At 44.1% G+C, this 22,583-nt stretch overlaps 5 protein-coding genes across 5 annotated transcripts; all 5 read left to right on the top strand.

Annotated features, from left to right (window-relative positions):
• Positions 1 to 21: 21 nt before the first annotated feature.
• On the top strand, positions 22 to 6,593 carry LOC128255332 (uncharacterized). The gene is given in 10 exon segments (XM_052984871.1): positions 22 to 288; positions 1,524 to 1,583; positions 2,117 to 2,277; positions 2,369 to 2,479; positions 2,481 to 2,681; positions 3,634 to 3,804; positions 3,867 to 3,958; positions 4,165 to 4,339; positions 4,663 to 5,063; positions 6,502 to 6,593. Coding segments are annotated over 10 exon segments (1,440 nt in total). The 5' UTR covers positions 22 to 227; the 3' UTR covers positions 6,509 to 6,593.
• Positions 6,594 to 8,356: 1,763 nt separating this feature from the next.
• On the top strand, positions 8,357 to 13,091 carry LOC128255334 (uncharacterized). The gene is made up of 6 exons (XM_052984873.1): positions 8,357 to 8,842; positions 10,884 to 10,955; positions 11,767 to 12,291; positions 12,354 to 12,617; positions 12,677 to 12,774; positions 12,831 to 13,091. The coding sequence occupies exons 1-6, from the start codon at positions 8,782 to 8,784 to the stop codon at positions 13,011 to 13,013; spliced, it is 1,203 nt and encodes a 400-aa protein (XP_052840833.1). The 5' UTR covers positions 8,357 to 8,781; the 3' UTR covers positions 13,014 to 13,091.
• A 560-nt stretch (positions 13,092 to 13,651) lies between these two features.
• Positions 13,652 to 16,071, top strand: LOC128255330 (putative inorganic phosphate cotransporter). Its single transcript, XM_052984869.1, has 4 exons — positions 13,652 to 13,780; positions 14,279 to 14,415; positions 14,473 to 15,564; positions 15,637 to 16,071. Exons 1-4 carry the CDS (start codon positions 13,759 to 13,761, stop codon positions 15,844 to 15,846), a joined length of 1,461 nt encoding a protein of 486 aa, XP_052840829.1. The 5' UTR covers positions 13,652 to 13,758; the 3' UTR covers positions 15,847 to 16,071.
• Positions 16,072 to 16,719: 648 nt separating this feature from the next.
• LOC128255326 (putative inorganic phosphate cotransporter) lies at positions 16,720 to 18,948 on the top strand. The gene is made up of 4 exons (XM_052984864.1): positions 16,720 to 16,889; positions 17,283 to 17,419; positions 17,480 to 18,553; positions 18,619 to 18,948. The coding sequence occupies exons 1-4, from the start codon at positions 16,781 to 16,783 to the stop codon at positions 18,832 to 18,834; spliced, it is 1,536 nt and encodes a 511-aa protein (XP_052840824.1). The 5' UTR covers positions 16,720 to 16,780; the 3' UTR covers positions 18,835 to 18,948.
• Positions 18,949 to 19,508: 560 nt separating this feature from the next.
• Positions 19,509 to 21,737, top strand: LOC128255327 (putative inorganic phosphate cotransporter). The gene is made up of 4 exons (XM_052984865.1): positions 19,509 to 19,834; positions 20,114 to 20,250; positions 20,306 to 21,379; positions 21,438 to 21,737. The coding sequence occupies exons 1-4, from the start codon at positions 19,813 to 19,815 to the stop codon at positions 21,723 to 21,725; spliced, it is 1,521 nt and encodes a 506-aa protein (XP_052840825.1). The 5' UTR covers positions 19,509 to 19,812; the 3' UTR covers positions 21,726 to 21,737.
• Positions 21,738 to 22,583: the final 846 nt, after the last annotated feature.

The following is a 22,583-nucleotide window of genomic DNA, read 5'->3' on the forward strand; positions in this document are numbered from 1 at the left end:
AGTTGAGCAGTTGAGCAATTGTCAATTCAGACGTCGTTGAACTTGCCAGGACAACGGTTCATCGAGTGCTGGGATTTCGGAATTTTCAAGGGGTCCCTTTCCAGTGACAAGTGAACCAATATAATCCATGAATCGCGACCGGGGTGATGTGCAGAGTCGCGGACTCTAGTAACTCACTATACTACACGAAAAAGGGAAATTCTTAAGGCCGGATAAGCAACACAAGAATGCCTCCAAAGCGACGAAGGAGATTCCAGGGGCTCTACTACCATTCATCGCCGCCCAAAGGTGAGTTTGCCGTGAATATCGTACATATTCATATTCATTCATCCTAATTGAGGGAAATTGTGGTGACAACACGCCAAGGAAAAGCGCTGAGCTGTTCTTTGTGGCCAAAATTTGCATATTGCGTGCCGTTAAGGGTGTCAGCTCAACAAGTTACACTGCCAGGGGATCCGCGGGTGCGGGCTGATTGCCACATTAAGTGGCAAACACTAATGCGCCATTTCCGTGGCACTTTCGAGCACTTTTTATTGCCACTCACTCAATCGTGTGTGTGTGTGTGTGTGTGTGTATGGGGAGTGGAATGGAAATTTAATGATTCACCGCGGCCAACTAATTTACATGTCACTGCTCGAATGGAGTGAATGAATTCCTTAAGGTGTTGGACCCAAAATAGATGGAGTTGAAAGCCTTGACCCATCAGACCAAATAAACAAATGGAAATTTTCTGGCTAACAATTTCCGATGGAGGAGGAAGTATAGACTGTTTCATGGAGAATCTTTAAATTATGCTTAGAATTTGTTTTCCAAGACATGCTACTAGAAGACCTCGACATTTTCACGTGTAAAAAGCAAATTTTCCCAGGGAAATAAAGTGTTACCTAAAAGTGTGCTATTGAAATTTTTTAGCCAAGCAAACGTAGTATGAGATAGTAAAAGACCTTGATACATATGGTAAGTCTATTTAAAAAATGCCATTAAATAAATAGAACTGAGCTGTGTTAAATTCGCCCGAGTAGAAATAAGTATATTTTGCAAAAGAAAACTGTGCCATCGAAATTGTTTTAGAATTTTACCCCAAGGAATGCTAATCAAGTTTGAATCAGTCAAATGGAAATTCCGTTTCCACATATTTGTTTTGGGGCTACAGTAATGAAAATGTTGACTATTTCGCTTTATATAACACACCCACAAACACACTCAAGTGTTATTTATTCATGTCAGAAGTTGGAAGTGCGCGAACAGGACGCAATTATTCCTCCTTGCGACCGTTGCCTTTTGACCACAACACAGGGACCCGAATTCAACACCTTTCGACCCGGCCAAGAATTAGTTTGCCAACGCGGCTCAAGCTAGCCAGACGCAAATATAAAAAGCAAGTATTAGAAAGCCAGCGAAAGGAAAGTAGGCAAGTTATTTTAACTCCTGCGTATTGTCACACATTTCTCTAAATATATTTATTACATATTTTGTTAAGCCTATCTATCGAGTCTAAGCCTAGATGTTTGCTCCCCTTGCAGTCATGCCGATGAATGGACAGACGGGTGGACAAAATGGACGAAAGCGCCGCGATAATGAAGGTGCGTATTGAAATGGTGAATGGGTAAGAAGTGGCGATGGCGATGGGCCAGTGCATTTCCGCATCCAGGTGTTCGCTTTCCAAATGCTCCGCGAAATGATTCAGCTGGTGGGCGGCGATTTAATATGTGGTTACGAAGGCGACCTGGGGGCGTTACCCACTTTTGCATTGCGAATAAAGTTTGGCGCCGCGACCTTGAAGCATTTCAAGTTGGCAAAAGTTTCGCCGGCGGAAATTGTCTCAAGTTTCCACTAATGCCACTTTAAGCGAGCTGGTGGAGTCACAAACTTGAACATTCATTGCATTTATTTTCGTTTTAATTTAGTTTTCAGTTTCAGTTTCAGTTTCGGCTTCTTGGCTTTTATTTTCGGCAAATTGCATGCAAGCACGAACAAGGGCGAAAATGAATTGGAAATCGCAATCGGGTTGAAGGCATCGTAGGGCCGGGGGCGGAGGGGAGGGGAGGGGAGGGGGCGGTGCTGGTGCTGGGCAAATTAATTTCCACGTTTTCAATTTCCATTTCTCGGCTAATAGATTTCTCGGTGAAGTTATCCACCATTCGGATCTGGATTCACGAGAAGGACATCGGCAAGCTGACGCGCATTTTGTGGGCGGGCCAGGGCAACCGGCTCAGCCAGCAGGCCAGCAACAATGGGCGTGTGAAGCGCTTCCTGGCCGCCGTGCCCCATGTCATGGTGAGGCAGTCTTCCTCCTTCTCCTCCTCCTCCTCCTCCCTCTCTCATCTTTCCCCCGCTGAGAAACCCCATTTCCGCTTCCCACACACAGAATGCCATCAAGGATCTGCACCAGGCGGTCATCGACAACAGCCTGGAGAGCGTGCAGGCGCAGCTGGAGCCCCCGGTGCCCAGTGCGCTGGTCACGTGCAAGGACGGCAACTGGGCTCAACATCATCCACAAGGCCGCCGGGCTGGGCCACACCAAGATCCTGGAGTACCTGGTGGGCATTTGGCCGGAGGGGGCCCACGAGACGGACATCACCGGGAAGACGCCGCTCCACTGGGCCGCCAGTGCCAAGAACAACATGCGATGCTACACCCTGCTCACCCAAGCGGGCTGCGATGAGGAGGCCGTCGACTATGTGAGTGGGTTACTAAGTCCCATTAAGTTCAATGATATTTTCTGGGTAATCTGGTCTTATATGAAATGCAACCTTTCCCTAGTTAAAAGCCAACCATCTTGGCAGCCAGAAAATTCGGGTTATTTGTAGGGAAAGCATTAAGATTAAGTTCTTGATTTTTACTTTTTAATTAATGGTGTGTGAAGTATTTTTTTTTTGGTTTATTAACCAACTTTATTTTAAGAACTTAAATGAAAATTAGGTATTATTTATGAGGATTTCAAAACTGAGCGAAATAGATTACAACAGAAATTTTAGCTTTAAAAAGATATTTTATCTTATTTTATTGGCAGGCTAGCGATTTTTTGTATGTAAATGTAAATGGTAATAATGATTTTTAAAGAAACGTTTTATGTTTTTCAACATATTTGTTTCGGGCAGACTGGTAACTATTTTATCAAAGAATTAAAATGAAAACAGTTATTCGACAACATGGCAATGCTGCCAGCATGAACAGTTTTGGCTTAGAAAGGTTTTATAGCCCTTTCATTCCCGAATTAAAATGAAATGCAAAGTCAATTTTGCCTGTAGCTAACAGTGGGCTTGAACGGGTTAAGAAAGGCTTGCGAGGCTAAAGCTTTTATTAACTTAGTTAATTATTATTCACGATAGAATATTGATGTGAGTTAAGATGGTGCAAATTGTAATGTTGATTTTAAAGGAAACAATTTACTTTTGTTTTTCAAGGTATTTATTGTGGGGAGTCAAAAAATATACCTTACTACAGAAAAGTAATGTTCGGGTAGCAAAAAATAACATGTTGAAGAATTTAAGTTTTGCAAATAACTCGGAAGCTAGCCTTTGACGAAAGTAATTTTGAATGAAAATCGATGTGGGTCGAGCAGGTGTAGACGGTGGTTTTTCATATTGTCGTTCGGGCAGCAATTAAAATGATTCATTGGGGCAATTTCAGAAAATGAAGACACCCTCCTACTACCGACACAAGCCGCACGAAATCGAGCGCGCCTTCCTGGTTTATGTGCCGGATGCGCCGCGTGTCTCCCCCGACAGCGCCACCGATTGGGAGGCCTTGAGCGATGACAGTGGCGTGGACAGTGGCGCGGTCGGCGATGCCGGCTCCAAGGTGAGTGGGTTGGCTTTTCCTGGGATTCCCCAACCCTTATCCCTCCTCCTCCTGTCCTCTAGAAACTGGACATCAAGGTGCCGCCGTCGGTGAACGGTAGCAAATCGCTGGACGACAGCCTTGAAAACACCTCGGAGCTGGACACCAACGATGGGTGAGTGGGTGGCTGTTTGGGTTGTTGGTAATTTGGTGGGTTGGTTGGTTGGTTGGTCTAGTTGCCTAGATTCCAGATTTAGCTTAAGTTTGGCTGCCTTTTGCTGGCAAAATGCAATAACTCCCTTTTGATTTGTTGAGTTTTTGATGTGTGTGTTTTTTGGGGCATGGCTTTGAGAGAGAATTTTTTGCATTTTGAAATCGCAGTACGAGTGCCAATGACGATGATGACGAGCTGTCCAAGGCGGATGCACAGCAGGAAGCGGATGCCGGCTCGCCATTGCAGCGCCGACCGGAAACGCCGGCCACTTTCAACACGATCAATGGCGATGGCGATGGCGATGGCGATGTAGAAGGCGATGGCGATGACAGCGAGGCCGAGGTAAGTCCTGCCGCCAATTTGTTTTATTTTGCCTATTTTCCTGCTTTTGATGGTTAGCTGCTTGCTTGCACATCTTGATAATAGCTTTCGGTGTTTTGCAATTTAACCACTGCAATTTTTGGGGAACGCGGTGACTCTGTGAAAGTAAGCCATTGTCGGCGCTCGCTTTCGCCCACTTTCACCTTTCTCTCGGCACTCTGCGCTTTTTGTTTAGTGCCCAAGTCCCTAACCCGCTGTACATTGGCTGAGATCGGAGGACCGTAGTGTGGGAAACTGTTGAATCACTTGGAAAGCAATCAGTCGACAATTGTTTACTTTTACAGAATATTGCAAGAGCTGTAAGCGCGGACGGAGGCGGCGAGGCTGAAGGCATCGGAGTGGGGCAGGATGGAGGCGGAGATGCGGCGATCGTGGAGAATGGCGGAGATCACGTTCAGGAGGAGGAGCAGGAGCAAGAGCAGGAGCAGGAGGAACAGCCAGAAGAGGCTGCTAACGAGAGTGAACTCGAAGGAAACATAAAGACTGAAGCGGAGAATGAGAATGAGAAGGAGAATGATTCTGCGGAGGATGAAGCAAATGGACCAGAAGACACCGCTGAGGATGAAGCGGAACCGGAAGTGGCCACCATGTCCGTGGAGGAGAAGGATGCCGAGTCAGAGAACGAAATCGAAAACGAAAACGAAACGAGAACGAGAACGAGAACGAAAACGATGACGACGATGAGGTACAGATGGGCGTGCTCTAAGTGTCCTCGAACGTTTTGTAGTTTATTCACGTTTTGTGTGTGCCGTTCGCTCAACCCATTTACGTACCCCCCTCTTCAATGTGAACCTGTAAAATGAAATGTTACAAACAAAAAACCCAAAAAACTATATCTCAATCAGCTGCAGCTGCAGCAGGCACTCAAATTCCATTCATATCAATTTGTTTTACCACTGCAAGAGCCACAGCAACAGCAAAAACATCAGCCGCAACCCAATCAGCAGCAAAATGCGAAACTTTAGCAATCAACTTTAACATAAGCCCGCTTTGATAGCGAAATAACCAAGCCTAGTGAAATCCTTTATAAATATTTATATACATACAACTACATATTTATATTATATTTGTAAAGCCAGTGTTATGTTCCCCCTCATTCGAAATACAGTTTGAATAACAATATATCTAGACGTAGCCATTACCAGTAACCAATTAAAAAATGGAATGCTAAACCTGCAACTTGTGTCTTTTGTTTATCGTTTTTCTATGTATTGCACCACCAAGACCTACCCGTGTTTGTTTCCAAATCCGATTCCAAATCCGATTCTGATTCCGTTTCCATTTCCGCATCCGTTTCCCTTTCAGTTTCACTTTTGTGTGTTATTGCCTTAGATCGAATCAATGCCAGTGTCTGCCCCCAATTTGTGCTTATCGATTGGCTGAAATCAGCAGCTGTTTACCCACAGATAGACTTTATAATAATGCACTCCGACTGCGGCCCGGAATACATTGCATATGCATATGTGCAGCTCGACTTGGGCGTTTTCACTTTCGTCCGCCTGACATTTCGAGACGGGGAAACGGAAAATCGGACGGAGACTGAGCTTGAGTCGGGTGCGGAGTCGGCTCTCAACTGTCAGAGGCATCCAGTTGTTGGTGGGTCCGAATGGGAACTGAACATGCAAACGTCAAAACAGTTGCAGGCATTAGATATATGATATTTGATATATGGCAAAGTATACTAAATAAAAAAGTGCGCCTCAAATGGTTGCAGTCTTTTGCTAGGGATAATCAAATGCAGTGGTGGGCGTTTTTGTGGCGGTTATGGCAACTATTTCTGGCTGCATTTCAATAGAAACTGGTAAAACGAGGCGTATGCGTGATATTGCGTATACGATATGTGGGCTTTCCAACAAGTTAATATTCCTTTGGATTGACTGTTTAATTGCTTGACAGTCCCATTAATTTCTAAGGCGATTAAAGACGTTGTGATTTATTATTCGTTTTAGGTAAACTAAATGGGTTCAGAACTGGCATTGTCACCTGTAGCAGCACTTAGTCCTTGTACAAAATAAATGTCTCTTGTTCAATGTATCTATGTGACTTGCACTCTGTAGCCATGTCCAGATCACTGTCCAACCATATAAACGTAATTTCTTAAGTGGTGAAATAAATTTGAACAGGATGTAATAGCTTCAGACAGCAAAGGAGGAAATCCGCAGGAGGAGCCAGGACAGCCAGGACACGAAGCGACCCAGGAGGACGATGGCAACGAGTCCCTGACATCGGCAATGGCCATTGAGGGCTTTGTGCAAGGTGCACCCGAGGATTTTACAGTTCAGTCTCAAACTGCAATTGATGAAGTATATACAAAGCTATCCCTTTCTTCTCTGTCCACCTATCGCCCTTTGTTGCCGGCTCACCTGGCTTGTTTTTGGGTTCGCACCTAAGGCACTCATATTGCAAACCATCGAGTTCCACTATACCCCAAATCATCATCACCCTTAGCGCTTTCAATCGTGCACTACGTCGTTTTTCGGTCTTCACATCACCGCCATTTCATTGGACATGTTTGCCTTCCTGTTCTCCGCAGGATGAACGCATTAGGCGGATTGTGGAGGCCGGAGACCTGGAGCAGCTGGCCGAGATCGTGCTGAATGGCGAGGGCGGCAGCCTGGTGGGTCTCAAGTCCCAGGAGCCGGAAATACAGGCCTTCCTCAACAACGTGCCCAGTTATATGGTAAGCGAGGATGGAAGGCCAGGAAGGAAGAGCCAAGAGCCACTTTCTGGCGCACTAATTACGACATGCATCATGTTTTCCTTCGGCAGGAGAAAATACATCGCGTGCATGACGCGGCACGTGACGGAGGACTGCTGGAACTGCAGCAGGCTCTGGATCGCCGGAAGTTTGCCATTGCCAAGAACGACATATCGCCCAACGGCTCCACGCCTTTGCACGTGGCCGTGCTCTTTGGCCACACGGGTAGGTTTAGGTCCTTCCTCCCTCCCTCCGATTTGTATTTGTATGATTGGTTTGGTTTGGTTTGGATTGTTTTTCCCCCTTCCGCTGGCCAGACATTGTTCGGTACTTGGCGTCCCGCTTTCCGGAGACCATGACCATTACGGATAATGACGGACGCACGCCGCTTCATTACGCAGCCACAATTAAGGACAACGGTCACTTCTACAACATGCTCCTGCAACTGGGCGCCAATCCCAAATCACTGGACAAGGTAAGTGAGGCAGGAAATAAATCGTAACTGTCACTGAAAACAAAATTTAAATCACTTGTAAAGGTAGAAGAATGCAACAATTTTATTTGGAAAATATAAGGCAAACTTGTTGTTAAATAAGGGTAAAAGTATATTGTTTCATAATGAGTTTGATTACTTAAGATTAGTTTTTCCTAATTAAACTATTTTGGTATAAGTTTGAAACTATTTGTAAAGGGGTCTAAAAGTATGCAACAATCTTTTCAAAATCTAGAAGTCTGTTCAATTTATTTCGAAAGACGACTGAATTTTTTAGTGATCTTAAAATGGTAGTGATTTTTGTGCTTCTCTTTCTCCCAGTGTGTAAATTTACCCAATTCAATCTAATAATACTGTTGTAAAGAAAATAGGAGTGCTGGATATTTAAAAATATAACCCTTTTTCGAGTTCATTGGGAACAATTGCAGCTGTGGTCGACCAGTAGCATTTTAAATGTCAAATGAAAATCGTTTTAAATTTACTCAACCCAAACAGAAATCAAAATCGGGTCAAGACCCATTTGATTTGCTGCAACTCTTGACTTTCAAATGTCTGCTGCGGTGGGAATCAATATGCCATAAATTTGTGATTAGCCCGAAATTAATAATGAACAGAGTTTGATTTAAAATTCAATAACCAAACACGCGCAGCTGGGCCACTCGGCCGAGTTCTACCTGGACAAGGACAAGGCGAAAAACATTCTCAACTACACCGAGTTGCTCAACATTTTCGGTGCCGAGGAACTGGAGAACCAGTTGCTCAATGACCAGGGTAAGGAAACGGTGCAGCTGTTCCCGCAACTCGACCGTTCGTTTACCAGGCACCACCAACCACCCTCAATCCACCACCCACATAGACCCCACATTGAAGCCACCCGATCCACTCATTCCGCAGATAGCGCTACTCCATGCCGCTTTGCTTTGTCTGTGGCTTTAGTGGCGTTTTTGTTTTCACACTCGCTTTCGCTGCCCACACACGAACACACACGCACAGCGAGGTAAACCGAAATAATTAAATACAATTGTTTGCCAAGTCAAACATACGGCTGAGCCGAGGGGGGCTATAAACTGTAGCCCAGGGGCTAGCTGAGCTCCGTGCGAGCTGTCCAAGTCAGTCATCGATTTTCAGTCGCACCGAGCAGCACACCGTGTGTCCTTCGCTCCGTGGCCACACACTGCGTATACGTGTTTGTGGCTTGTGGTATTAGCCAAAATGGAGGGAAATCGCAATGAGTTTTTCAACGAAATCATTGGCAATATAGATGAAATATTCGGTATGTAAGTGAGTTGCACAAGCCAGCCCCAGCACCCAGCGCCTTTTTCTTGAGCACCCACCCAGCAGCCCCTCCATCCGTACCCGTCATGGTGTCGTTGTTCGTACCCCTTCGTATCCGTCCGTATCTCTGTGTCTCTGTGTCTCTGTCTACGCTTTGGTGTGTCTGTGTGTGCAAACTGATAACCGTCCAACCCAAAACTTATAACCAATGCTGCTCCGGAACCGACGAGCAGTGCCCGACGATCTGCACAGTGCCCGGCGGGAACTGCAGGATGGCGAGATCTCGAGGACCCTGGAGCGCTGCTATAGCGTCATTTCGGAGTCGGGCAAACTGTTGAGCGGGACCACGGCTTCCGCCCTGTCCCATCGAAAGCCTTTGAGTGCATCCTCGCTGCAGCTCTCGGTGACCAGCTACCTGAGTCGCTTCCTGAAGCGGGCTGTCTACGAGAAGATCAAGCGACGGCAAACCCGACTCGATCACAACCTCTTCGATGTCCTGTGGCCTGCCATGCGGAAAACCTCGAAGGCTCGCCACCTGGAGGAGGACATCAACTGCGGGATTATAGCCCCAGACTTCGATGTGTTTGTGGTTTTCCAGGAGTTCCTTGTGCCCTTGCTGAAGGACATGCATTGCCTGAGTATCGATGCCGATTTCAAGCCACAACCGCGTCTGGCCTACTTTCCAATGGACAACGGTGAAAGGCTCAACACGGCTGCTTTTGTCTTTGACGATGAATCACTTTTGGTCACCCGGTGCTTGGTGGAGGTCTCTAGGAATCTAGATCAGTTGGAGCTGCCATTGAACCTCACTATTGGCCAACTGGAGCAAGCGGAGCGCCTGATGATGAGCAAGATATTCACGACCAACTTTGCAGATGCCATTGGCGAAACGGACTCGGGAAACTATTACACCATGACCGAGCTCCTGGAACCCGACTCCGATGTGACCATTATGCTGAGCGGTCTGGGTCTGATGATTCCCCTCCTAGACACCCAGGATCTGGTGCAGGCGGCCGAGTCCACGGCCTTCAATGGAGCTCTTTGGCCTTATGGCAGGGGTGTCTTTGTTAACTCGGCCAACAACTTGGCAGTGTGGCTAAATTGCCAGGAGCACCTGAGAATAATCTCTACCAGCAGCAGCAAAGAGCCGGCAGACATGGGAGCTGCTTACACGAGAGTGGGCAGAGCCATATCGTATCTGGAAACGCAGTTGCACTTCAAGGAGAGCTACCTCCTGGGATACCTACAATCCAGACCAAGTTATTTGGGCACCGGCCTCAAGATGACCACCATAGTTAAGTTACCCAATCTGATGAAGGAGATGGACAACCTGCGACACTTGTGCTCCGTGAGGGGTTTGAGTATGGTGACAAATCGGCTTTCGAAGCTCACCGTTCGCCTTGTAAATATGCAAAGCATGGGTGTGGTGGAGTACGTGCTGTTCCAGGACTACTGTACTGCTGTCACGAACATCCTGTCGCTGGAAAAGGATATGTCGCTTACGAACTCCAAACACATTGCCACCATGCTGGTGAAGATCTTCAAGCGAAAGAAAAACAGCATCGTGGATCGTAACTAGAAGAAAGTAATAAATCCAACCTCAATGTACATACATACAAAAGCAAATAATTCCTCGGCACAGAAAGTCTTAAATACATATATGCATATACTTAACTCGATTGATTCCTGCCTCGTCTGCTCATCTAATATTTCCTCCGCGTACGCTGCGCTTAAAGTTAATCTGCAATCGTAAGTTCCGCTTTGAGTTACACTTTCATAGCCGTATCCGTATCCGTACCCGTATCTGTATCTGTGTTTTGCCCAATGACTGTGATCTTGTCACGATTTCTATATGATTTGCAAAGTCTCTTGAGTTTCACCATCGGCATCCTCATCTTCGTTTGTTTACTCCTTTCCCGCTTGAAAAAGTGCTTCCCCGCCCGCTTTGTGAACATAGATTACTGGGACTCAACCCACTGAGTGTGACTGAAGATATCCTGGGCCGTGGGAGTAACTAATGCAACTTGTTTCCCACACAGGTCAGGCGCAGCCAGTGAGCTTTCAGACCAGTCCCATCTTTAAGACGGAGCAGGGCAAATATCTGGCTGATTGTAAGTATTCTAGAACTTTTTAGTTAACTTACTGAGGGTAAAAAACGTAATAGCTGTCTCTGAATATTCAATTTAAAGTTCAGTGACAAAAATGTAACGACATTTTTAGAAAACTAATTTAAGATAAGAACGGGGTTTTCTTTATTTAGTAAAATTTACAAAGAAGAAAAGTTTTATCGTAAGAAAGAGTTATGGCTTGAAGGTGTATATGGGCTTTGTACTTAAAATAAAAAATGTCAAATACGGTTTATGCCTTCAGAAACTTTAATAAAAACAAGAAAGGAAGCACACTTTGGCAAGTTGATGTTCATATACCCTTGCAGCTAGTGCTAGAAATTAAATATTCTTGAAAACATTAAACTTATGATTTACGTGCGTACATGTTTAAAAACATTGAAGCTATGATGATAGATATATGTCGAAGAATTAAAAAAGAATTAAAAAACAGCAAGCTTATAATATTTTTATTTTATTCCGACTGTTCCGTCTTATGTACATATGCACATGCAGGTAGCAATAGAAAGTCCATTTTTGGGAAGGTTTCATGCTTTGAAACTGAGATACTTGTTTGGGTAGAAACGGAAGGACAGACGGACATGACTAGATTGACTCTCCTAGTGATGCTGATCAAGAATATATATACTTTATAAAGTCGGAAAAGTCTCCTTCACTGCGTTGCAAACTTCTGACTGAAATTATAAGTCCCTCTGCAAGGGTATACAAATATGTTTTAAATGCTTGTTAAGATATGATATTTCATTAAGGTGACACATTCAATACTAGGAGCTTAACAACTTGAATTTCTCCCTAGCACTTGCCGATCCTTTGATTAAGGCCCTCACTGAAATAGCGAATAGGAGACCCAGAGATCCCGTGGCCTATCTGACCAACTACCTCCAACACTTCATGGGTGACCGCAAGCCAATGACCGAGGTGGAGGTCCACTCGGGAAGCAGCAAGGCCAGCACCAGTTCCACCTCCACTCTGGCCATGGCCAAATCGAGCCAACGGGCAATCGGCACTCGAAATGGTCCTGGCCCCGCCAATGCGGATCTCATCGAGCTGGACGCTCGATCCCTGGTCGAGGAGGATGCGGAGGGTGCTCTGGCGGTGCAGCATATGGAGGAGCGGGATGAGCACGGCCAGAGTATGCTGCACTTCGCCTGTGCCCGCTCCCATCGCAGGGGAGCTCTCTACACTCTGATCGAGGAGTCGGGCATCGACGTCACCTACCGGGATGAGTTGTATCGAACGGCGCGGGATGTCTCGCTCCAAGCGAACCAGCCCAACAATGCTGCCGAGATCGATCGATATATCCTGGCTCAGGCAGTGATCGGTAGGTCAACTATAGTAGTTCCTCATCTGAGTTGTGTTAATAGAAGCTCTTTGCCAAACCAGGCGACGTGGAACCATTTCAACAACTGGCTCTGCAGGGCTACGATCACATTTTAGACGTCGAAGACGAAAGCGGTCAGTCCATTATCGATGTGGTACAATCCCGACAGAACGAAGCGCTCAGTGAGTTCCTGGCCAGTCTGCGTGGCTTGGAGGAGACTCGCGAAGAACTCCATCAGATGATCAGGGAAAACAACATGGAGCGAGTGCTGGAGTTGACCGATGTTGCCAATGCCAAGTGGTTGATTAAGACCAAAAATTATTATGGTAAGAAAATGTCAAATTTCTTAAAGTGATTTCATTGATTTTAATAATATAAACTTCAGGTCGTACCGCGTTGCACATAGCCGTGCTGAAGGAGTCGGAGGAAATGGTTCAGCATATGGTGAAAATCTGCCCAGAGGCTTTGAAAATCCCAGACAATGTGAGTAAGGTCATCTTGACATCTTGATCTCAGCATTTATCTTTTCAAACTCCCAGCTGGAACGCACTGTACTGCACTATGCCATGGGAACCAACGCGCTGGAGAGCGTTAGCCGGATTTTAATTCAGAACGGGGCCAAGCGGACCGCAAAGGACTTGAAAGGACGACAGCCAAGCTATTACTTCATCAACAAAGCGGATATATTACGCCTGCAGGAGGAGGAGGATGAGAGCCGCTGAGGAACCGGATCAAGCAATATGTATAGCATAGCCTATTTTAAGCCGTTATATAGTCCAATAAAGTACCATATAAAAAGGTTTTTGATAAGTCGCTCGTGCCTGGCGCCCTGATTGATTGGACAACTTTCGCTATCGGTCGAAAGTGCTTCACTCTTTATCTTTCGAAAGTTTCAGGGGAAAGGGGCCTCCAGCACAAGCCTCAAGGATCCAATGGTTAGGCGTGATGCAGATAATTGGCATTGGCAACCGATAAGATTAAAAGTAAGCCACCGCCTCTTCAAGAGGCTCAGTATATAACACGAGTTTGACGGACAGCCACAGCACGTGAAAAATCAATGACGTTTTAAGAGTTGTACGACTGCTTCAAGAGGACCATTCCCTTTCCATCATTATCGCACCCGGATTACAAGCACCGTACCTCCCACCACCATTTAAAGTCGTTCCTCTTACACTATCAGTTGTCCGTTGTCCGTTGTCCGTTTGTCCGTTTGTCCGTAGCGGAACTGCTATCGCTGCGATTTACGAGTCCAAACCCTCGGTTCCATTGTTGCTTCTCTCTTATCAATATCGTGTTTGTGAAGTGCTCTGATTTAGAGTCCATTAAGGGGGTATCACTTGAAAACAGGCGACGGGTACGATTAGCTCCCCAACGAAATGGAAGGTGTAAAGCCAACTGGCTGCAAGTTAAGAGTTAAGTTTAATTTCGATCTCTAGAGTGTGCGGTACGAATTTAAGTGGTGCGGAAATGACGGCGGAAACGAATACGGGTCAGTTAAAGATGCTCAAAGGATTCTACTCAAGTAGGATCTTAAAATTAAGATGATCTGAATAACAACCTACCTATGTCGGATTTATCAGGCTCTTAAACTTAAATACAAAAGGATAATTAAAACAGTTTGAACAAAAGGATATTTAAACAAAGTTTTTCTAAGTGGTTTTTTGAGTTTATAATTCTTTAAGAAATGTATAATTGTTTAACTTGACGGTAATCAGAAAACTTTAGTTCTATAATTTCCTAAGTGTCAATTTTTTTCAATCAGTCTGCAATTAAAGTATTTAAATCGCATTATCAGATCATAAAGCAACTTAAACCGTTGATTTAAGTGGTTTCTTAAATGTTACCAACTTTCCTCAAGAGAAATATATTGACTTGAAGCGATACACTAACAGCCGATATGGATTATTTTTGGGCTGAAACCGTTTAAATGGGGATTTCCAAACTAACTTGAGTGCGATACTTATGGGATTTATTTATGATTCAATAGGTCCGATGATTGGCCAGCGACATTTGCAGGCCTTTCTGCTTTTTCTGTCGATCGTGGTCAACTATATGGCCAAGTTTAATGCTGGTGTGGCGGTCGTGGCAATGACGAATGCCGAGAATACTAACCCGGACTTTCCAGTATGTATAAAGAGGTTTGCTTCAAAGTCATTCAATTAATTTCATGAATCTTGATAGGAGTACGACTGGAATGAAATGGAGCGTTCATACATCCTATCCAGCTTCTTTTGGGGCTACATAATGACGCAGTTCCTGGGTGGATGGCTTTGCAGGCGATATGGAGCCAGGATAACCATGTTTGTCTCCACCATTGGATCGGCTCTTCTGGCCTTGCTTCCACCCTGGTGTGTTTCCTGGGGTGGCTGGCAGGCGTATTGCGTCATCCGGATGTCCATGGGGCTGTTCCAGGGCTTCCTGTTCCCCTGCATCCACGCCCATCTGGCCAACTGGTGTCCGGTGAACGAGAGAAATCGCCTGGGAGCCTTGGCCAACACGGGTATTGACTGTGGAACATTGGTGGCCATGTTTGCCAGTGGCCTACTGGCAGCCTCCAGCGTTGGTTGGCCCGGGATCTTCTACGTTTCCTGTGCTGTGGGCGTTTTCTGGTGCATCATCTGGTTGATCTTCGGAGCCAACACGCCCCGGGAGTCCAAGTTTATCAGTGAGGCGGAACTGAACTATATTGAAACCTCGATCAACTCCAGTCGCAAAGCGGAGGAAGCAGAGCAACAGGATTCCGGACCAATTCCGGTTCCCTGGAAGGCCATTTGGACGTCGGTACCTTTCTGGGCTTTAATGATCGTGAGATGCGGTCAGTCATGGGGATACTCGACCCTGCAGACCGAGATGCCCGCCTACATGAACGGAGTCCTCTTGATGGACATGAAGAGCAATGCCCTCTACTCGGCCCTGCCCTATTTCACCTCCTGGATGATGGCCTTCGTCTACCTGATCGTCGCGGATATCCTGCTGACCAGGGGCGTCATGTCCATCACTGGCATTCGAAAGACTGTGAACTCGATAGCATTCTTTGTGCCCGCTCTCGCACTGATCGGCGTCAGCTTTTTGGACAGTAATCAGAAGACTCTGGCCGTGGTGCTGATGTGCGCCAATGTGGGAATCAATGCTGGTAATACGATTGGTAGTACGATTAACACCATCGATTTGTCACCCAATCATGCTGGCATTCTAATGGGAATTATTAATACGGCCGCTAATGTTGTGCCTATTTTAACGCCCCTCCTTGTTGGAATCATCGTTAAGGATGATGTGAGTATAAATAATTATAATATAATATTTACCCTTTTATTTACATTTTTCCACCATTCGTTTACTTTTCAGCACGATCGGGAGCAGTGGCAAATTGTGTTCATCATATCCGCGGTCATATTCTTTGTGGGTAACTTAATCTATATAGCCTTCGGTCAGATGGTTAATCAGCCTTGGGATGCACCCGACTTTATGGACAAGCAACGATCTTTAAATCTTCAGGAGGATGGAAATGCCAAGGCTCTGGAAGCGAAACGCAAGGAAAGTGAGGCTGAATTATAGAGCGATGAGCCCAAAAAATGGATTAGGAGAATCTTAGCAAGAACGAAAGTTGAGTTCCTGGGAAAATCAAACTATCTACAACTCGAAAACACCCATGAATTTTTCTCGCGGCTGGTCCGGAACTCTATTTTTATCAAGAGCCTTTTTAAGAATAGCTAAAAATAAGTCAAATGTGTTCCCAATGACTAATTTAAGTTGTAAATATAGGATTATAAAATCAAATAATCCACGACCTTGGTGAGCTACCTTTTGGAAATAGGCAGCATGTCAATTTATTATCAATGAACACTGATTACTATAAAGGCAGTGGGAGTACTGATTGTAAATAAGCAAGCAATTGACGTATGTGTCATGTGAAATAAGATCGATTGGTCCTTCAATTAAATTGACATGTGTTTAAGCGTTCTGCAAATTGAATTTCGATAAGAGAGGAAGGCATAACAAGTATTGTTGACATATATACGTGGGACTATTTGGACCAGAGATAATATTGCCTTAGATACTTTGAAATACTCCAAATCGATTCTGACCTTTGAGTTGTTTTGCTAATTATCTTGGTAAAGATATTAGCTAATCAAACCGAGGGCGCCAAAATCTGTATTAACTTAGGTCAGTTTTTCAAAAATGTCAATAATTGATTATGGTTGGGCTCATCATAACAGTCCATAGTACATATTTGGGCTATTTGAATTCTACTTTCGTGATGGCAGTAGATTTGGCCTATCTGCAGATTAGGCTTACCAATCTACTAATCCTGGTATAATCACCAGCATTGCCATTTTGAGTGGTCTATGATCCTAATCGCGTGCCATGTTCTCTTAACTCATGACATAAACTCTTTGTGTTAAAACGCACGCGTTAATACCTTATCACTGGATTATCTAACTGATTAGCTACAAGTTTATTAAAAGCTCGTACGATTACAATCGTGGCAATGTCTGGTACTTCTCCAGTTCACTCAAGTTCAATTAGTGTACAATTTCGGACGCAGAAGGGTCGCCTTTCCATTAACACTTCAGAGATGACATCAGAAATAAATAAAGGTGAGGAAAAAAGATACACGAATGCGTTTAAAAATATCTTCATTAAAGATAGAATGGAGAAAGTTCAATTTAATTTGTTTTTATTGCACTTGGTGTTATTTCTAAACTACATACATAGTAATGGAAATAAAAGAGAATACCAATTTTTAAAGTTCAAACTGTATCGCACGCAAAATGAAAATCCGGTTCAAAACTATTTTTGGACTTTAATCGTTCGTACTTGGATGGTGTCCATAACCTTAACATACTTTGTTGGTTTCGTTGATTGATAAATCGTCGAACCATTGGGCACACCTCATAACTTTTCCAGCTGGTGTAGTTTTGATAGAAAAATTTCAAGCGCATTTCATATATTTCTGCTGAATAATAACTATGTTGCCCTTGTGATTATAGGACCCCTGCTGGGAATGCGACACGTTCAGACCCTGCTGATTTTCCTCAACATAACGTGCTTGTATATCGGACGATTGAATGTAGGAGTGTCTGTGGTCGCCATGACAAATGCGGACTCCACTAACCCGGATTTTAAGGTAAACCCTTTGAGTTAATCACCGACAATGTGCCATGCTGACAGTATGTTTTTTTGTCAGGAATATGATTGGAGCTTGGCGCAAAAATCATATATAATATCCAGCTTCTTTTGGGGATACATCTTCACCCAGTTCCTGGGCGGATATCTCTGCAAACGGTTTGGAGTCAAGAGTGTGATGCTCTGGGGATCCTTTGCATCGGGCGTTTGCAGCGCTTTGACACCAGTGTTCATCGGCTTTGGCGGATGGCAAGGCTACTGCGGCATTCGAGTGCTGATGGGCTTTGCTCAGGGGCTGATCTTTCCATGCATTCACCAGCACTTGGCCAGATGGTCACCTCCGGCGGAGAGGAATCGGCTGGGCGCTCTCAGTCACACGGGAATCGAGTGTGGCAACGTGTGCGCCATGTTCCTGAGCGGCATGATAGCCAAAAGTGCCATTGGCTGGCCAGGAATATCGTATGTCTCCGCGGGAGTGGCCATCGCCTGGTGTGTATTCTGGGCTATCTTCGCGGCCGATAATGCAGTAGAATCGCGATACATTGGCGACGCGGAGCTCAACTACATCGAATCGTCCCTGAAGCACAATGAGGACTACCACAAGACCATAATTCCCATTCCCTGGAAGGCGATTTGCACCTCGGCTCCGTTCCTGGCCCTTTTGGTGGCGCGTTGTTGCGAATCTTGGGGTCTGAGTACCCTACAGGCCCAGATTCCAACCTATATGAACGGCGTTCTCGACATGGACATGAAAAGTAATGCATTCTTTTCGGCGCTACCCTTTTTGGCCATGTGGCTTATGTCGTATGTTTACCTGATAACCGCCGATGTTCTGCTCGCCGGAAAAAAGCTAAGTTTGACGGCCCTGAGAAAGACCTTCAACTCGTTGGCCTTCTGGATTCCCTCTGCCACATTGATTGGAATAGGATTTCTGGACCAGGACCAGAAGAATTTGGCCATTGTGTTGATGACCATCAGTGTGGGTGTGAACAGTGGTGCGACCATTGGTACCTCGCTGAACACCATCGATCTGTCACCCAATCATGCCAGTATTCTCATGGGAATCGTGAATACAGCTGCCAATGTGGTCCCAATCGTAACTCCCCTAGTTGTTGGGTTTATCGTTAAGGAAGATGTAAGTCTTGTGCTGTACACATTCTTATTTAAAACCTTATTAATCTTTATCAATTTATGTTTCAGGCAAATCGCTCGGAATGGCAGGTCATATTTATAATCGCATCAGTCCTCTTCTTTTTTGGAAACTGCGTATTTTTGTTCTTTGGCACGGCTGTTGCGCAGCCCTGGGATGCTGAAGACTATCTCCAATTGAGACATCCTGAGCTAGCTCTAGTTCCAGCTCTCCAAGGAGCAACAAAGGACATGCCTAAAAAGACTTCGGACCCGTTGGATAGATAATAACTGTTTTTATAATAATTAATTTCTAATTTGAGTAAATATAACATATTTATAGCACTGGGCAATGTGTAAATGTGTAACAGCAATTTTTAACTTTAGACGCTCAAAGTATCCATCTTAACTAGTCACAAACTACTTTGGTTCTTCTGTCTTAGCTCGCGTTTGGATGTTAAAGATTTGTAGTCAATTTTCGCTTTATCTATGTGGACAATTCAAAATTTTATGTTTATTATGTCTTTGACCTTATTATAGGTGTAATGTCTTAAAGCATTAAAATTATCGGGAAAATATACACTGATAACAAAATGAATAGTACAAAAATACCAAAATTTGATGTTTAATATTTAAATTATAGAACAAATCAAATATATTAAATCATAATATTAATTTGCATGATTTAATATTCAAAAAATAAATATAAAAGTGCGTTTAGTTTCGAAAATATTTATATATAAATATAATAATTAATTATAAAATATTTAATATGTTTATATTTGAAATAACTAAAAGCCGCAACGGATAAAAATCAAAACGAAATATAATTAAATTGAGTACAAAATATTTGGATTAAGTACATTTTTTAGCAAAGCAACCACATGGTATTTTTAAAGAATGTTATGCATTACATTTTTGCCCCAAATGGAATACTTTTAGGTTGGATTCTACACAAAGCACAAATTTTGTTATAAATTATTGATTTGAATTAAACATCAATATGTTAGTTGACAAGGTAAATTAATAATTTTCATAAATGTACAGAAATTTTGAAGTACCGTGTTCCCCAAACTTTTAAATTCGTCCGCGGTTTGACCTTATCACGTGATGGAATTTCAGATAACGCAAATATGGCTTATCGGCTAATTCAACTTGGATTTAAATCAACACTATTTTGCTGCAATCGTTCACTTAATGTCCTACTGTGCTGCGGGTCGGTCGATTAAATATAGTGGATTAGTATAATTGTCGATCAAATCGACAATGTCGTCAGAAATAAACAAAGGTGTGAGGAAAAAGAAATTCCCTTGGTTCGGATACGAGTTTGTGAATGGAATGACGTCCCATGATCTTGACTCACTTTACACGCCCTTAACGAGTCAGACCTTGCACTCCGCTCGACAAAAGTGATCGGCGTATTTCGCACGCCCATTGAGTGGTCATAAATCACTCCAATTATGGCGTCGATAACGATGTCTGAAGAGCAATCCAGATTTAATTTGCCGAATGCCTGCCGGCAGGAAGTACTTGCGATAACATGAGTTTCTTGTAATTATGGTTTCAGGACCCGTTGTGGGAATGCGGCATGTCCAGGCCCTCCTGATCTTCCTCAACATAAGTGTTATGTTCCTAGGCCGGCTAAATGTGGGCGTTTCCGTGGTGGCGATGACCAATGCGGAGACCACGAATCCGGACTTTCCCGTAAGATTTCAGTTTGTATTTAAATATATATCATAAGCTTTTACAAACCCCGTAGGAGTACGACTGGACAGAGGCGGAGAAGTCGTATATCCTGTCCAGCTTCTTTTGGGGTTACATCTTCACCCAGTTCTTGGGCGGTTATCTTTGCAAGCGTTACGGAGTCAAGAGCGTCATGTTCTGGGGAGTCTTTGGATCCGGTGTCTGCAGCACAGTGACGCCGCTCTTTATCGGATTCGGCGAATGGCAGGCGTACTGCGGAATCCGAGTGCTAATGGGATTGGCACAGGGCGTGGTCTTCCCCTGCATTCACCAGCACTTGGCCAAATGGTCTCCTCCGGCGGAGAGGAATCGCCTGGGTGCCCTGGCCCACACTGGCATCGAGTGTGGCAACGTGATTGCCATGTTCTTGAGCGGAATAATAGCCAAGAGCTCCTTGGGATGGCCCGGAATCTCGTATGTCTCGGCTGGATTCGCTTTCTTCTGGTGCGCAGTGTGGTTTGCCTTTTCGGCCAATGATCCCACACAATCCAGATTCATCGGAGAGGCAGAACTGCACTACATTGAGTCATCCCTAAAGCATAACGAGAACTACCACAAGACCATTATTCCCATTCCGTGGAAGGCAATATGGACCTCGGCTCCATTCCTGGCCCTGCTAATAGTACGATGCAGTCAAAACTGGGGACTGAGCACTCTGCAGGCGGAGATCCCGTCCTACATGAACGGAGTCCTCGACATGGACATGAAGAGCAATGCCTTCTTCTCGGCTCTACCGTTCTTTGCCATGTGGCTCATGTCGTACATTTATATCATCGCAGCAGACGTTCTCATGAGTAGGAAATCAGTTTCATTGACGGTACTGAGGAAATCCTTCAACACAATAGCCTTCTGGATTCCTGCTGCCACTTTGGTGGGCATAGGATTCCTGGATAAGGAACAGAAGAACTACGCGATTGCCTTGATGACCATTAGTGTGGGCGTGAATAGTGCTCAAACCATTGGAAGTATATTGAACACTATTGATCTGTCCGAAAATCATGCCAGCATTCTGATGGGAATTGTGAACACAGCAGCGAATTTTGTGCCCATCGTCACTCCCTTGGTGGTTGGATGGATTGTAGAGGATAATGTGAGTGATTCGCCATATGTATTAATTTGCTTTAATTTACTATCCTTTTATTTTTTAGTCTGATCGGACCGAATGGCAGATTGTGTTCATCATCGCCTCCGTCTTCTTTTTTGTGGGCAACTGTATTTATTTGGTCTTTGGCACGGCTGTAACTCAACCCTGGGATGCCGAAGACTTTCTGCAGTTAAAGGAACCAGAGCTTGCCAATGGTCCAGCCAGCCAAAAGACACCCATAGAAGAATCTTCTCTAAAAATCAACGAAAAATACCAAAGACAAATCCATTGCTATCAGCAAATAGGAAATGCATTTAAATGTAAAGCCATAAATATTTATAGAAGAGATTAGTTTTAGCTTAAGTGGGAGTAATGAAATAAAATGCTACTTCTTAAATCTGTTGTAAATCAGTCTTGTCACGTCTTTTAGGTCATGCCTATTTGTCAGTGTTATTGGTTGTAAATTTTAGTTGCTTTTTCAAATGCCGGTTGATTTTAAAAGGCAATGCGAGTGGTGATTTTTTAAATATTTATATTGAAGCTGATTGGCTAGATTGAGCAGTCAAAAAAACAATCGTACCTATTCATTAACCTGATGAAGAAGTAACGAAAGCTTCGGACATTAATGAAAATCCAATTTTTGAAAACTCTACTACGATCAATGAACATCTGAGAAAGCTTTCGAGTCCCTGAGAAGATAGTTAAAGCTCTTCTGATAATCTAGAGTCGAGTCCATTAAGCTTTAGCTCATACCAATCTGATTGGCAAGGGGAATCGCTCGGATTTCAAACACTAAGAAATCGGTTTGGCTAATCTAAGGCTTCCTTAATTTAATAAAGTTCAATAAATTGACAGAAGCAATATAAATACTTTGGCCGTGTGCCCGGTACATTATCGATTAGTTTATTATTTATTTAACTGGTAGCATCGCTTATCAGGTGAGTTCCATTGTTTCGACTAGATTAAGGCCATAAAGAATTTTGTTCCAAAAAATAAATAAAATCATTCATGTACGGGTGGTCTGGCTGGTTCAAGTGGTATGTTAAGTGTGCCTCTTTCCGCTTTCCGTTTTGAGCTTTTTACGAATCGGATTTAATTTCTCTACGGTTTTGGGTCTGCTGAACAGAAAGCGTTAGTTGATAATAGTGCCATAAATCTTTTGGGGCAAATAAATATGTCTCTGGTGTTGAGTGGGTGTTGCTTTTTTGTA

The sequence above is a fragment of the Drosophila gunungcola genome (genome assembly GCF_025200985.1).
Source record: "Drosophila gunungcola strain Sukarami chromosome 2R unlocalized genomic scaffold, Dgunungcola_SK_2 000011F, whole genome shotgun sequence".
In the NCBI taxonomy this organism is placed as follows: domain Eukaryota; kingdom Metazoa; phylum Arthropoda; class Insecta; order Diptera; family Drosophilidae; genus Drosophila; species Drosophila gunungcola.